Source organism: Choristoneura fumiferana, chromosome 11 (genome assembly GCF_025370935.1).
Source record: "Choristoneura fumiferana chromosome 11, NRCan_CFum_1, whole genome shotgun sequence".
Lineage (NCBI taxonomy): Eukaryota > Metazoa > Arthropoda > Insecta > Lepidoptera > Tortricidae > Choristoneura > Choristoneura fumiferana.
In genome coordinates, this window is record NC_133482.1 from 5,666,529 (window position 1) to 5,683,787 (window position 17,259).

General features: G+C 36.6%; 2 protein-coding genes across 3 annotated transcripts; both read right to left on the reverse strand.

Moving 5' to 3' along the window:
- Positions 1-9,346: 9,346 nt before the first annotated feature.
- On the reverse strand, positions 9,347-12,025 carry LOC141432320 (uncharacterized). 2 transcript variants are annotated; one of them, XM_074093865.1, is made up of 2 exons: positions 11,847-12,025; positions 9,347-11,164 (listed from the first exon to the last, which is right to left on the reverse strand). In XM_074093865.1, coding segments are annotated over exons 1-2 (1,011 nt in total). In that variant the 5' UTR covers positions 11,848-12,025; the 3' UTR covers positions 9,347-10,154. The 2 variants fall into 2 exon arrangements, with proteins under 2 accessions (XP_073949966.1, XP_073949967.1); XM_074093866.1 differs by having other exon boundaries at positions 11,851-12,024.
- Positions 12,026-14,563: 2,538 nt separating this feature from the next.
- Positions 14,564-17,000, reverse strand: mRpL40 (mitochondrial ribosomal protein L40). The gene is made up of 5 exons (XM_074093867.1): positions 16,858-17,000; positions 16,675-16,764; positions 16,350-16,520; positions 15,815-16,013; positions 14,564-14,733 (listed from the first exon to the last, which is right to left on the reverse strand). The coding sequence occupies exons 1-5, from the start codon at positions 16,890-16,892 to the stop codon at positions 14,617-14,619; spliced, it is 612 nt and encodes a 203-aa protein (XP_073949968.1). The 5' UTR covers positions 16,893-17,000; the 3' UTR covers positions 14,564-14,616.
- Positions 17,001-17,259: the final 259 nt, after the last annotated feature.

Genomic DNA, 17,259 nt, shown 5'->3' on the forward strand with positions numbered 1-17,259 from the left:
TAAAAGCTCTAGATTTACCAGTTGAGATTTCAGAATTATAATCGCGTACACCCGATGCCGTGGGAATGTTGGAATAATAAGTAGCCTATTATGAGTTATTTCCGAGATGCAGCTATCTTCATAATATACATTTCAATTTGCTTAACCGTTTTAACTAAAAGAGTAGAGAAGTAAACATACCTACACCTCGCTTATAATGTTAAATATTTAATTTACGATAATATTGTAAACTGCTGTAGGTAAAGCAACATTGTACGAAGAGTACATACATAAGAAAGAGTGTCAAAAGTAGATAATCTTGATGCTTAATGTAGAAAGAATTAAGTAGTAAATGTACAACCTGGTCAAAGATAACGTTACGAGTCACTAAGTCGGAAAATTACAATCGAAATTAAAAACTTCTAATATTTTTTTAACTAAAAGCATTTCTTTATAATCTTTGCATACTCGTACCACTCGATAGTTCGTGATTTGCTCCTTGTCCTTCATCCTCCTTCCACCCTGCGCAAGTTCTTAAATATAAGTTTAATGAGGGTTTAAAGGTTAATGAGGATGCTCATAAAAAAAGAGAGAAAGCAGCGTTTACCAATGGCCGTGCCCTCGTTTTAAATTCAAGGCCTCTGCGACAGAAATTTACAAAGTAATAATATTAAATAACGTTACAGCATTGCTAGAGATCATTTAATTATAAACCTGACACAATTTTAAATGGACCTTAGATACAACCAACCAACCAACAACATCAAACAATATTTCACCAGTTAAAAAAGCCTCATTGATCGAGTTCTTAACCAAGGTATAAGACTGTGGCACTGTGCATAAATAACTATAGGTTGTAGGCAATCGGAGAAACAAAGGTAAGAAGTTAGAATTATTATAATTATTATTTTTTTAATTTGTGTAAATATTTTAAGTCTAAGATATTTTTATGTACAGTCGGAGTAAAAAAAGATTCGTCACCCTAAGATCTATTTTCCTTTGCTCAGTATGAGCGCTAATCTGTTTTACCGATTGAGTAGGACATACTGCGTCAACCTGTCAACCTGCTAAACATAATCAGGTGACCATAGCAACCCTACCACTACACTTTGGCACTGACAAACACTGACAATTAAATAGAACATTATTTGATTGAAACTTTTACGAGCTTGTTTATTAAAAAGGTTTTGTATTGATATGAAACTAGATATATGTTAGAGGTGTAGGTATACTATTTTGACCCTTGTTATCATGTCAAGTAAGTATAATTTGATATGCACTTGTCTACTTAGTGCTTTGGTTTCAAAACGTACTAAGAGTCTATGACTTTGTAAAGGAATCAATTTAATAACTGACGAAGGTTTTCCTACCCCCACTGTACATAGTTTTAATTTAAAAGTAGTAGGTACTTAGTAATATCATGTTATTTAATAGCAACTGTGGAAACAATTAATTGTTTACTTACTAAGTAAGTACCCACCTACTTTTTATTTTTCATGCATAACTAGATAATTATAAATTTTTAGTGACATTGATTTATTTTGATTGATTATTAGTTTTATATAAATTAAAAAGGTAGTTAGATACCTCTTCTTCTGCCTTGCTCTTTCCCCCATTTACATGGGGTCGGCGCCCCTAATAGGTACGTCACCAAGCCCATCTCTAGCCGTAACTTTCAACTGACCACTTTCTTGGAAATAAGTTTTTAACAAACATTTCATTTTAATAAAAGATTTTTTTGCTGACTGTACTTTTTGTCGATTTTACTTGCATTGTCATCTAAACTAAATTTGCATAACAAATTTCAAGTCGATGCCATTAACTGTTGAAGAGTTCCGTCCTGCGGAGACGATCCTGGTCGGAGTACCAGGATGCCACTACCAGATTATTGTATTTTCACGCAATTTACATAAGTATGCCAAATTTCAAGTCAATCCGACTTCTGGAAGTTGGTCAAATTTAACTTGCAAGATTTGACTACAGACAGACAGACAGACAACGGGACAGGTGAAAATACTAATGTAAAAAACTTCTCAAGAACTATTTTATGGAGTGCAGCGGGGTCACAGATCTGTTCTAGCCACAGGCGGGCCGGGGCGGGGCATGCCTGCGACGCCGGCGCACCCTTCTTCTAAGATTATTGTAAGCGGGGACCAAACCGCGCGAGGTCGACAACTATTGCATAAACCTGCTAAGGTTTTTAATAAGTAGTGGCTTAAAAATGAAAAAGCATCTGGAAATCTAATATACAAATATATTTTTAAAAAAAATCTTGTATATAAATAGTGGCAGTAGTTTCCCCTTGTTCCACACCGCAGTGCTAGAGAGCGCGGCCAACTCTCACATTAGGACCCTTAATCGCCTTTTACGACACCCACGAGAAGGGATAGGTCCATCCTATTCTAAAACCGAGCACAACAAACTTCAGATGCGCAAATGCGTATCAGCCAAGTATGTGGTGGATTATCAACTGATAATCGTTTGCATGTCATAAAACAATAATGCCAATAGACGTGTCTGTCAACTTGAAATTTCAACTTTAGCGTAAGGTCAACCGGGCTATGTCGTCTACGGGGCTAATGCGTCCATTCCAATTTAATAAGAAAAGCATCATTTTTTTAAAGGCTTTGGCACTAAAAGTACAAACAATGATCACTAATAAATAGATCAGTTCCTTAATTCGATGCTTCTAACTATTCTACTAAGGCAGGTCTGGTTAGAGACGACGACGAGCGAAGCGAGGAGGAGTGTTAGGCAGAACTGGGACTATCAGTGCGCGAGCCGAGCGAGCGAAGCGACCGTGCCGCGGCAGCGGCCAGCGAAGTGCTAAAACCGAACATTTTTTGCTAATACTTGTATGATGAATATAAATGTTTGTACCTAGTAGGTACCTACTTGAGTCTTGGATGTTTGTATGTATTTAAGTATATATGTATGTATGTCTACCCGTTGTTTAGCACCCATAGAACAAACTTTGCTTAGTTTGGGGCTGGGTCAATTGGTGTAATTTGTGAGAAGATATTATTATTATTTATTATTTCATTCGTTGAAGGTATATCATTATACCTAGTCAAATTTCAGTTCAATTATTTGATGATCAATATTATTTTCCAGTGATCATAATTAATTTTTAGGAAGCCATTTCTATATTGTTTGGTGATTCAGTTTTAGTGACATATCTATTATTTTGGAACCCAATAATTATTTGGTGATTCAATTTAGGTGACAGATCTACTATTTTAGGAACAAATATTATTCATTAGGTCGCCGAAAACGCATTTATTAGGTGATCAATAAATTCATACCTTTTAATAATTGATAGACCACTTATTTGGCTGATGGTACAAGTACGTGTAAAACATTTTTTTTAATTTGCCACAAAACTTGGGAAATCAATTAGACTTAATTATTTGAGATTGATAAAATTGCTAAAATCCACGCGCGTGCTCCTACTTGGGAACACAGAAGATCCTTGCCAAAGTAAGTGAACTCCTATAACATTCCCGACACGTTCTCGATTACAAACCACAATCACAGCAAAGGGTTCCGCCCGAAGTACTCGAAGAAAACTCTGAGCCTTGCAAAGTATAAGGCTAGGGCCGCAACAGAGTTAGCAAGCTATAAAGACATTACGAGACCGTAAGGGTCTTCAATAGTTATTCGGACTAACTCGATTGCTTATTGCAAAAATAAAATTAAAGGGTTCCTTAGTTAAACTGGCTAAAAGGGAACCCCTTTTAGTTTTGCCATGTTTGTCTGTTTGTATTCCTACTGAAAAGCGACAGATGCGGCCAAAACGCACCGATATCATGAAAAATAGATGCTTGAAGAAATGTTCTGTTCGGCGATATCATTAGGCTTAACTTTAACCGTGGCTTCGCGCCCGTAAACCAGAAGTACTCGTACATAGATCAAGCAGTTGAATTAAAATTCTGGGATTTTGAAAAAAAACCTTGGGAATTCCCAAAAAAATTTTTTGCAGGTTGTGCAAGGTCTGCCCGGATTGCTACCACCATCTTGCTCGCTAATCCTGCCGTGAAGCAGCAGTGCTTGCACTGTTGTATTTCAGCGTGGAGAGTAAGACACCCGGTGAAATTACTGGCACTTGAGGTATCCCATCTTAGGCCTCTAGGTTGGCAACGCATCTGCAATACCCCAGGCATTGCAGATGTTTAAGGGCGGTGGTCATCTCTTACCATCAGGAGACCCACTTGCTCGTTTGCCATCCAGTCGTTGTCTTCATTAACGCTAAAAAACACCCGCGCAAAGGCTTATATATTAGGTATTTTAACAGTTGTGATTTCAGGATTTTACTGCGTACACCTCGATCCCGTGGGAATGTCGAAATGAAAAGTAGCCTAAGAGCTATCTCAGAGACCCAGCCATTTCCATCGTACATCCCATTTCGGAGGGAAAGTGTAATCACATGCAAGCATAGGCAAACTTTGCGCCAAAAAACCTCTCATAGATAATTTACACAAACTACATTTATCCTATTTAAAAGTCATTCGATAAATCAACGTAATTAAACCATATGTCACACATACTCGTATATAAAGGGTAAGTACTCGTAGTATAGGTAACATTAATCGTACAGCAGTTGAACCGACTGTTGCTGAGCGAGCTACTTTCCCTGTGGCCTTACCCTTACAATTGCCACGGACCCTTTCAAGTGGCGTATCCACGTTCGTCGGCTGCTTGATTTTAATAAAGGTCTTTCAAGGTCCGTTGGTAAACGAATTTCTTAGCGTTTAGGATATCTCAACTATTATGGACGGTCCACTAAAGTAAATAAATACTTACCTAATATATGTTATACTTACATTCCGACTTTTATCGTGTACCTATATAAAGCTGTCCAACATGTACTTACGTAACTAGTATGATCGCCAAGAATTCTTTGAAAAAATAAGTAATTTAGTCACAGCCAGATGGAAAAGATCCATTGGTGAGGTTCGAAGTGATTATTTATTTACTCTACTGCAATAAGTGCACTTCGACACGGCAATATCACTTGTTACTTTACCAAGTACAGTCCCAGAAAAATAAGAAAATATTCACTTTAAACCGCATATTCTGTTGATATTAAGAAATGTATCAATGTGTAATCTTAACATTCTGTCGCAATGTTGTTTTCAATTCTGATTTCGTTTGCATGCCCTTTGTGCCTAGATGACTGCAATGATAGTCGTGGACACGTGGCAAGGTTGCTCGATAGCATGGCTCAATTGGTTTATGTGCCATCAGCCAAATATATATACAATAATGCCAATAGACATGTCTGTCAACTTGAAAGTATAGCGACATATTCATTTGATAGGAACTTGTTTAAAAATTGATAGACCACTTATTCGGCTGATGGTACATAAAGTGATAAACGGGCAAGAATTGTTAGACATCGACTGTACGCTCATTCTCCATCATTCTGGTACATGTCAGTCAAAACGGATTTAATTTAATTTTAATTGAATACGTTTAATTTTCATTAATCAGACGATTGGTGGTTTTTCCAACTCACTGCAGACTTTTTGAGCAAAAACTTAAGAATGCAACATTACCCAGCAATCTTTCAAATGTTATAACGGTTACAAAACCGAAATTTCTTTTATAAAGTTACATAAATAAGGAAAATCCTTGGCTTAAGTCATCAGGTTCCCCGTGGCAAAAGTTACACTGACCTTCTTTTAGTATTTTACGAATCGCTCTTTAGCCTTCGTGAAAAAGCTCTTCATGTCATCTCGGCGGCATCAATAGAGCTCACTTGACCTAGTAAGCTGCGGACATTCATATCATTTCTCGTTTAGAGCTAAGACTCACCTCAAAGGTTTGCTATAAAACTTTCATGAACGCTCCTCGCGTAGGCAGTAGCTCATTTTTTAGAACACCTCTCTCCGTGATTTAGATCGGAAGTGGGGGTCATGCCCGTGCTGATTTTTGTATCCATTTTGAAGTATATATTAACCAAGAATCCCCCTACCCTACATTTGAACTGCCATTGGCCATTGCAATGTTTTTTTTTTCAAATTTATTTATTTAATTCAACTTCACCGAATCGCTGGCCGGAATCCTCCAAAATGATCTATGAAAGAAGATTTTACTACAACGACAGCTAGAGTAAGACCAAAAGACTAAATAGGTACTAACTCCGTCTGGAAAAAGCCGTTTAATCGGTAAAAACCTATCCGACGTCCATTTTAGGGTCTCTAACTATTTTCATACTAAATTTAAAATGGTTTAGCGGTTTTATGAATTAGTATGGATTCAATTTACTTACGTATAAACAGGCCCTAACTGTAGTTAATTATCGGAGTCCGTTGTTTCGCAAGATGTTCATGGAACCTGAAGTTACTAATTTTCAGTTTCCATTGCAAGAACGTTCGGCTGATTCTTTTAAAGTAAAATCGTGATGCAATCATTCCAAACGGCATAATTGCGGATGTAGCCAGCCGCCGCTTACTGCACAAAGTGAAACTTTTAATTATAACGCTCTTACGTCCACTCTGAAACGTTTCATGGGACATTTAATGGCGTATTTTAAAATTAAAACCCGGGACGCTGACTGTTATCATGTTGCGGTTTTTGTTTTATTATTTTCATTCAGGAACTGATAACTGCACGATTTGTAAATGGGATGAAAGCAGCCAAGCGTGAGTCGGGCCAGGCGTAATGTAGGGTTTCATCGTTGCCCAGCGTAATTTGAAAGTTGGTCGAAAATATTAGGCGTTAACTTGCGAGAGCTTCTTAGTTGTGATAGTTTATACAAACCTATATTATTTCTGTAGGACCAATCCAACAGTAAGTACTTGCTCATCGCCATTTTACGTTTCATTTTCCGGTACTATCGAACCCTTGACAATTCCTACTACCTAGTTAGTTGTTGTTTTAAACTTTTTTACAAAAGACACTAGCTGCGAGCACCTTATGAAAATGACAGTGCCTACGTGGTGCCTACGTTTCGTGATGGACTTTTCCGTGAACCTAACAACGAGTACTATAACTTTGTGTTTGGTGTAATCTTGTTTGTTGATCAAACACTTTTTCCTGGTACACATCAAATCGTTATCGCTGTTTGTCTATCGTTATTCAGTCGCGACAGTAAATAATAACAATGTGACATACTTTTTTTGCTAGCAAGGTTTTCTATTACATTACCAGTAACTGTTGGTATCCTAAAGGGCTGTTTCACCACCATTGATTAATTTTATTTGACGGATAAATGTGATGCCGTCTCCGTCTATTTGTACAAAACAAACAGAGACGGCATCACGTTTATCCGTCAGATAAATTCAATCAATGGAGGATGGTGAAACAGGGAGTAAATATTTTAATTATATTTTAATTAGTCCGTCAGTTAAATTATCATAAAATATTGGACATGTATGTTTTAACCCCCGACGCAAAAGAGGGGTGTTTATAAGTTTGACCGCTAATATGTGTGTCTGTGTATCTGTGTGTGTATGTCTGTGGCACCGTAGCTCTCAAACGGGTGGACCGATTTGAATGCAGTTTTGTATTTGAAAGCAGGTTTTCTAGCGATGGTTCTTAGATATGTTTCATCAAAATCGGTTCAGCCGTTTATGAGATATTGAACTTTGAAGTGACAGTCGGGAGTTTTTCAACTTTTTGTTGGTTATAGGTTATGTATTGAATAATTTTATTTTCTTACATATCCTAAAAATAAATATTTTATTATAATTATTTTCCATGAGCGAAAGCCGTGGTGGCCTAGTGGTTTGACCTACCGCCTCTCAAGCAGAGGGTCGTGGGTTTCAAACCCCGGCTCGCACCTCTGAGTTTTTCGAAATTCATGTGCGGAATTACATTTGAAATTTACCACGAGCTTTGCGGTGAAGGAAAACATCGGTAGGAAACCTGCACAAACCAGCGAAGCAATTCAATGGTGCGTGTGAAGTTCCCAATCCGCACTGGGCCCGCGTGGGAACTATGGCCCAAGCCCTCTTGTTATGAGAGGAGGCCTGTGCCCAGCAGTGGGCGTATACGTATATAGGCTAGGATGGATGATGGATGGATTTTCCATGAAAAAATCTGAGGTTCATGTGCAGTTGGAGCTCCAAATAATGATTACCGTAACTACTCGATACTGAGTGTATCGATACTTTAGGACCAATATTTTTAGGTATCGATACCATTCCCGATACCACGTGAGTACTTGGTATCGATGTGTCAAACCATCGTAAAGTCAAATCGAAAGTGAACTACCGTGAGTTAAAAAAAATGTCCACAGTATAATTTTAATTCAGTATTAAGTGTAACAGCACTAGGTCAGGCACCGAACGACGAACACCAATAATAAACAACGCAACGGGCTGCACTGCATGTGGACTTAACACTCTCACTTCGACATAAAAATAATGGGTCGTCAAATTCACCCTCTTCTAGTTACTATATACTCACACAATAATTGTGCGGAAAGTACAAGACCGGTCTGAGTGGAGAGCCTTGGGGGAGGCCTATGTCCAGCAGTGGACGTCTTGCTGGCATGATATATTGACACAATAATATCGGTTGCTGGCAGATATGTACAAGGATAATTGACTGATAAATGACTAGATAAATGTATAGTTTATTTAAATACCTTACATAAAGTTAATTTATAAGTGTTCCTTAAACCTCTTCCTAAAGATAACATGAGGTTAAAATAGCATAATATGTTATGTATAAGTTAATTAATGTAATTAATTTTAAAATTGGCACGCCCCAACAGGGCATCATTTTTTATATTTTTTTGTAAAAGGTGTTGCAATTAATAAATACTGAATTACCTCCCTCTAACATTATAGTTATACAATATTTTATTGAATCAGCCGTACTTTGCGGAGGTCCATTTCAAAGAACTAAAACTACTTATTACTTTGCTCACCCGCGAGCCCGCGACCTTAAAGCCACGCGAGCTTAAGGTCACGGGTGAGCAGAGTACCATTGTTACCCGACTGCCGAAGGAGGGTTATTTTAGTTCATTATTTATTTATAATTGAGATTTTCAAACATTCTTATTTGTTGTGCTAGGTACTTAATTTGAATAGAAAAAACAGCTTTTTAATGACTGTATCTTTTGATTGCATTGATTTAAGTAGTTAGATGTTTGATTTCTTCACTGCTACAATGGGTAGAAGCAGACGAGTACCTACCTATCTGATATTAATTTCAGCTTTATATCTCCACATGTTTCTAAGAAAAAGGGTCGTAAAAGACGTAGAACAAAGTGATTCTATTCCCAATTTTTTCCGTTTTATTTACGGACCGTGTCAAAATAAAACATGATTACCTAAGTTTAAAAATTAATTTTCTTCTGAATGTTTCAGGGCTTTTTATTTTCTTTTAAAACTAAGTAAATGGAGCCTTTGAATAACAATAAAAATATATGTATTCAATTTCAACATACATCACTTAGAACTAACTATTATCACATACACCACATTATTTATACCACAAATAAAATATTAAATTTATTTCAATAAAAACAAAATGGCCAGATAAATTCCATACAAAATTGTACTACAATTTCAAAGCCAATTTTTCATTGGCATCGACAATCTTCACGTATAACAGCGTTACAACTTCGTATATCTAGGCCATTGTTACTTTAATATCAAATTAAATACGATTAACTAATTTCAGACGACCACTTTAAAGACTTTGGTGACGCGAGTATACTTTGAAGGCCACCGGCGTGATAACACTAGTATTTTATGCAACTGTATCGTAATAGGGGTCCTTAAAACACGATTCGAGTGTGGGTTTATGAAACGAGGCGTAGCCGAGTTTCATTATAGGGTCAAATGAGTGTTTTAAGGCCTAATTACGTACAGTTGAATACAATATTTTATCTATATCCATATATTAAATCCTCTATCATGGTGTTCAAGAGCCATTGAGGTGCTGCTGCTGCACGTGGTCGTGGCGCCCAAGAGTGCTGTAATGATGTATGAAATCATATTACGATACAGATGACCATTACGATACAGCCGTGTTCATTATAGAATCCAATGTCGTAATGCTGGTCATTACCTATGGTAATTGAGGATTTACTATATGGGTGTAGATAAAAAGGTTTACGATTGCAGTGCCCAATTACTTATACCGAGTCTCTTGATACATACGAGTAAAACTTTAAAAAAAACCTATATTTAAAACTATGTAAACTATAAAAATGTCTATAGTCTATAAAATGGATCTCCAGTTCCTTCCGTAGTAGTTTCCTTACTTTTCTTCGTAGATTTTGTTGATGTAGTTAAACTTGCTTTTGTCTTGATTTTTTTTCTCTTAGTATTGATATTTTTCGCAGTGGTAGTGGGGGTAGTTGTAGAAGTAGTAGCAGAAGTAGCAAAAGTAGAAGTAGTAGCAGAAGTAGCAAAAGTAGAAGTACTAGCAGAAGAAGTAGAAGTAGGCAATGGAGTAGTAAGAGCAGAAGTGATTAAGGCAGAAGTTGAAACTGGCGATGGAATATCAGGAATAGTAGTTGTTGAAGTGAATGTTGATGTTGTTGGTGTAGTTATTGTCAGAGTATCGTCATTTTTTGTAAAAATGCTGGCAATGGTAGTAGGTGACGAATCGAAAATACGTGGAGACGAAATGGTGGCAAAAGATGAAACAGCGGCTGACTCATCCGGATCGGAATTTGCGGGCTCGGTTGTATGATTAACGACGTTAACCTGTCCTGTGTCTACCGTTGTTGATTCAGCTTCTGAATTTAACAAAGTAGCGCTATGAGAAGAAGAAGCTGTTGTGTGAATATTTGAAACTAACGAAGTGGGAGACCAAGCAGAACTAATTGCATAAGGCCTACTGGTAACACGATTAGTAATTCTATTTGAAACTTTTCGAACACTGGGTGTTCGTGTCTTTTTTTGTGGTGTGGAACCCTTCTTTCCCCATGAATATTTCTTTCCATCATATTCAGCTGGCTTTATTTTAACTTTCTTGTAATTTAAAACTTCACGATACTGAGGTTCTGTGAGTTTTTTTAATCCTCGCATGTGAACAACTTGCTTCAATATGCTTAAAGGGACCCAGTGACTAGGTAGGTCAGCTTCGATAGGGTTGTTTACGTAGATGACAGGGTCGTTTGCAACATCGGGCCATTGCGCGGCGTCGCAAGGCACGCAAAGTGCACCTATGTGCACAGCTAATGATATGACACAGCTTAGTAATGAAATTATTTGCACTGAAAAAGAAGATTTCATTTAAAGATACTAAATCCATTCCTAAAGTGTTTGCTTTGATACAGTTGAACAAACTCTACAAAATAAAAATAAAAACATTCGTTCAGTGAATAGTTTTACTGGTTGATTATTAATTTAAACGGATCCTCACCATCATAATTTCCAATTTTCATTATACAAGGTGGGAAGGATTATCCCGACAAATTTTAACCACGCATTCCTGAAGCCATATTGAGTAATAAATGTTATATGATCCTAGGTCGAATTATGCTTTTTAACTTTTTTGTTTTTTCATACATAATAAATAACATTTATTACTCAATATGGCTTCAAGAAGGCGTGGTTAAAATTTGTCGGGTTAATCCTTCCCATCTTGTATTTTGAACTCATTACCATCATTCATCATCATTATTTTTATTTCGTCTACATTACTTCCTACATAACCAACATTAATATCTGCCACAGCGGAGCGTGCAAAAATATCTGACACGTCCTTCCGGCTCTAGAAGTAGAGTCGTACCTATCAGAAAATGAAAAATTAAATGAAAAGTTTGCATCGCTGTCCCTCACGTTATCTTACGTTATTATTTTCCCCATTAACAGTCACCGGTACATTTCCGAAAATCGATTCATCGATCCATGGTGGAAACCCGCGGGAGTGAGCTAAATTATCATTATATTTACTCACTCTCAAGCTTTAAACATAACAACTGAGTTGCTCTAACTTAGGAAGGATAACTTCTTAATCCTGCTTCTCCGCAGAGCAAACATTATGTTATATAAAACTGATTTCGTTGAATGCCGATGCTAAGTTGTTGGAAACATTTTCGTGGGCAGCGAGGCAGAAAAATCGATTTAAGCCTTGAATGACTTTTATGGCCGCAAAGCCAGCCTGAGCCTCGGCTTGATTGACATATCTTGAAAATGTTCCTGAATTGCATTGCATTGAGGTGGATAAGATGATACTACAGCTCCAAAACACTCGCAGCTCGCAACGCACCGTGCACCTACCTACCTGAATTAAATAGAATTCAACGTAAATTGCACATTTTAATTAATCGGTAGGCATATAATAACAGAGATATGTACCATCAGCCAAATAAGTGGTCTATCAATAATTTTTAAACAAGTTCCTATCAAACTTTTAAGTAGACAGACACGTCTAAGTATTTGTGGCATTATTGTTTTATGTATAACATGCAAACGATTATCAACTTTAGGGTGGTAGACCACTTATTTGGCTGATGGTACCTAGGTATGCAAAATCATATTAGTAACAAGTCCTAAGCATTCGTACGTACCTACTATGTCAGCTTGATGAAACGTACCTAGACCTAACTAAACAACTTGTGAACGAAACAGTTAACGGTTTTTCGTAGAACACAATTAATTATGATAGGTAGGTACCAAACCAGACGTGGTAAATCATGAGCTTATTGTCTTCTTTGTCCGAGTTTTAATATTTTAATACGGGATGCCATGTGGCCTGGAATGAAAAGTTGTGTTGCAAGCGTCTCCTAAAGTGAAAGCCATGGGGGGGGGAAAGCGACCTCAGGGTAGACCACAAATGCGGTGGAAAGACGATGTAAAAAAGGTTGCTGGTTCAAATTGGATCCAAAAAGCTAAATGTCGCGACCAGTGGAAAAAAATGAAGGCCTACACCGAGAAGGTTGAGAAAGGCTGAAGGAGAAGAATACGGGATAACGAAATCTAGATTTTTGTATTAAATATCTGGATTCGTCAACAAGGCAATCAAATAAGAATTTTTCGCAGAATTAATTTTAAGCAAGCTGGAAATCGTTTTATTGCCTTAATTTGGTACAAAATGCATGTAATCCGAGTTTGCCCAATTCCAGGTGTGCTTAACTTATAACCGTTCTCTTAGTTTCATCGATGGAAAATATAATTCCATTCAATATTAAAGAGGGTTAAATTCTGCATGGAAATGGCATGGCGAAACTGTAAGGGTTCCGTTTTTTCCATTTTGGCTGCGGGACCATAAATGAAAATTTAAAAACCCCCGACACAAAAAAACGCCAAATAAAAAATTAAATTAAACGCTGAAAAAGAAACGCCCGGAAAAAACGCCGCCAAAAAAGACAACTAAAAAGTAAAAAATAATTATGCACTAGCTGTTGCCCGCGACTTCATCTGCGCAGAATTCGTTTATCACTATCCCGCGGAAACTATGCAGACTTCCCCCATAATTAGCCTAATGTCGTTCTCCAAGGTCAAATCTATCTCAATACGAAAATTTTGTAAAATTGGTTGAGTGGTTTAGGCGTGAACAGGTAAAAGACAGAAAAACAACAACAAATTTCAAATAAAAAAACCGCATTCGAATCGGTCCACCCGTTTAAGAGCTATGGTGCCACAGAGAGACACACAGACACATAGCGGTCAAACTTACAACACCCCTCTTTTTGCGTCGGGGGTTAAAAATTACCAGTATTACCACCACACACAAACAGGTATTATAATTTTTAACTGATATTATAAATGCGAATGCGAGTTTGTTAATATTACGCTTCCACATGTAAAGTACTCGTACCTACCTACTCAACCAATCATGATGACATTTGGTAAGGAGTTAGACACGCTGGAAAGGACTTAGAGCGTTTATACCTGCTGAATGCTGAGCTGGCATCGTTGCATTTTTGTTTAGTTTTTCTCGATTCCATAAAAATTGAATGAAAACTAAAAATGTGGTCTCAAGAACTGTTCTTAATATATAAGTTAATGTGTCTACTCCAATAATTATTCGTGATAGACTTTTATATTCTTTAAAAACGAACAAATGTTTATTAACGGTTTTTAAAGAAAATAAAAGTCTATCACGCATAATTATCAGCAGGTATAAACGCTATACCGGAAAAGTTCATAGTTCCTGCAGGACCGCGAGCGACCAATTAATTCTTCGCAGACGAAGCTTAAGCAACAGGTAATCCTACTAATATTATAAATTCGAAAGTTTGTATGTATTTGTGTGTGTATGGCTGATACTCCTTCGCGCTAAAACGGCTGGACGGATTTGGATAAAATTTGGAATGTAGATAGCTAAACATCTGGAATAACACATAGGCTACTTTTTTTCTCCATATTCACACGGGATAGGGATAAAATCGCTAAATAACAATCGCTGGGCTTAGAGTAATGAGGCATGGTTGTTTTTAATCCAATGACAGTGAAACCAAAATGTGATTTTCGGGAATTCCCATGGGTATTTTGTGAAGTCTCAGAATTTGAATTCAACTGATGTACGAGTATCTAATGATTTACGCGTTCAAAGCCGCGGGTAAACATTAGTATGTTACATAGCTTCTCTAGCTAGGCCTTTCGTTGACTTATAGAGTTGACTTAAACTAATTTCACCTAACAGGCTGAGGGTAATAAAACATGCCTAATTTAATATAGATCTTTAATATCTAACAATAAATTACAACATTGATTGACACTAATTGTCCCATTTCTTCGACACATCAATGTACTCTCCATCAGGTGAATAATATCCCTTTATGGGCGGCGTTGCTACAGGGCCGTTTATTGAGTAGGGAACAAGTTGTAGGTCGGGCTGTGAACAAAATAAATTTATGATTAACACATTAACGAATGAAAATAAAATTTGATCATTACATACATTTCTCTTTTATTACTTTGCAAGCATGAATTTGTTTGATATTTTTTTTTGTTTAATGTTGACTTGCGGTAAGGTCGTTCGGACACAATGACAGGCAAAAAGTAATTTCAGCTTAGTCCTCTAGGTTAAAAACACGTGTCAAGCCTCCCCAATCTATGGACTGTAGTGACCGCTTAAGATCATGGCTTATAGGTAAAAACTTAAGAAGATTACCTATTGTATGTAGTAGTATTGTGTTGGTATAGATAAGTTGACGTTCCACATTCAAAAAATGACTCAAGGCCCATATCAATTCTGTGCACTACTACATACAAAGGTCATCTTCTTAAGTTCTATACCTGTACTTAGTTTGCTTGTATCTAATGATAATCCTACAAATATTTTATGTAAATGCGAAAGTTTGTGAGTATGTGCAGACGTGCATGCATAAGTAGGTATGTATGTTACTGCTTCACATCAGTAACTGAATGTCTGGAAAAACATATAAGCTATTTTTTATCCCGATTTTTTCACAGGATCAGATTATAATCTCGAAATCTCAACCACTGGGTTTAAAGCCAAGAAATTTGGCACAGATGTTTCACGATGGGCCCTACGTAAATCATCAAAAGTCAAAATTGACTTTTTTTATTATTATTAGCATAATTGGTTTATTATTGGGTTATTGATATTAATACATTACACACTTTGTAAAAGTTTTGATCATTTACAAAGGAGCCGCCACATATCCTCTCAATACTCCACTCATCCACTTAAAAGGTTGACTGGTAGAGATCCCTTAAAGGGTTAAGTTCGCCTCTGTACATGTATCTAAATGTTTGTCAGTTGTGTTTATTTATTTTGTACAATAAAGAGTATACATATATACATATATCCATGGTCAAATTTTTAGGGATTCCCATTATAATTTAGATAAATCCCAGAATTGTAATTCAACTAATCTATCTACGGACTCCCTTCTGCGAAGCCATAAGGTAAAGTCTAGTGATGATATAAATTGTTTTCTAGTCCTTACCATAATAGCCTCGTTATATAAATCTTCAGACACCTCGTAAAGCTTGTCTAGGGCCCTTCTCTGGGCCCCCATGATCCTATCAATTTGAGCTACATTGGCAATATATTCTACACGCTTGTATTTTGTCCACTCTTTCTGTAATAGTGCACGAGCTTCAACTTGGTCTGCTGACAGCTTTGGTTCAGGCCGTTTCCTTTTCCTGAAAGTTTATAAATCAACGATTAAAACTAACAGTATTTCATTCAAATCATTTTGATAGCATTGATGCAGCTATACATTTATTAAAAAATTTAAGAGAATTGAATTGCATGACAATATTATTAGTAAGTGTAAATGAATTCACATGGTTTGCTTACTTCAAAACTAAGTCAATTGGTTTCAACTGTCCCATGATAGTTATTTATTTCTTATTTGAAAAATGGCTCAAGGATTTTGACAAAAAAAGATTTACAGGTTTTGTGGATGAAAAATCAATCTAACTAGGGTAGCAAATGCGTTTTTCTTGCCCATTTAATTTTTTGGTTAGACTACTCACTTCATTTCATCCATAAGGTGCAGTGGCACTTCTAGCTCATCTATGGGCTTCAGCTGGCGTGCATTCTTCTCCAGCCTGCGTATTTGCTTTTCAAGCTTCTTACGACGACGGTCTTCACGGGCTTTCACGATAGCTGGGTCTATTTTCTTTTTTTTCTTCATCGGTTCCGCACTGAAGAATTAGAAAAAATACATTCACGTAGATACTATTTTTCCTAATATGATTTAAGACACAGTAAGTTTAAGCTATATTATGTAGTTAATTTTAATAGGTAATATGACAATGGTATTTATAATCCAATAAAATTGTGGTTTTTATAGCTTACCATAACTGATCTGTGATTTTGAATTGTAGTGCTGTTGTCGTACAAATATTACGTGAAGTCAAAGCCTTTGCTGGAGGAAGTATCGATAGTCTGAAAATAAAATTAATATAAAGATAGGTAGGTAAGTACCATTTGCACTCAAAACAACAAACCAAAATATTTTGTGGATACCTATTTTCGTACCTTGAGAACTGTCGTAAAATTGATAAATTAAACATGTTTAATCTAAATTCAGAATAAACTTTAATTTGCAAATCAACTCGTATTATATATTTAAATTATAAAAGGATAAACAGAAGAAGAGGTTATGTTATATTACAACACAACTGTCAGTGTCACAATATAAATGTCAGTGACAGTATTAAAACTATTCGAGCTACAAGAAAAAACGCTTCGTTAGTCTTTTTAGGGTTCCGGAACCAAAATGGCAAAAACGGAACCCTTATAGTTTCGCCATGTCTGTCTGTCTGTCTGTCTGCTGTCTGTCTGTCTGTCCGTCCGCGGCTTTGCTCAGGGACTATCAATGCTGGAAAGCTGTAATTTTGCACGGATATATAAGTAAACTATGCCGACAAAATGGTACAA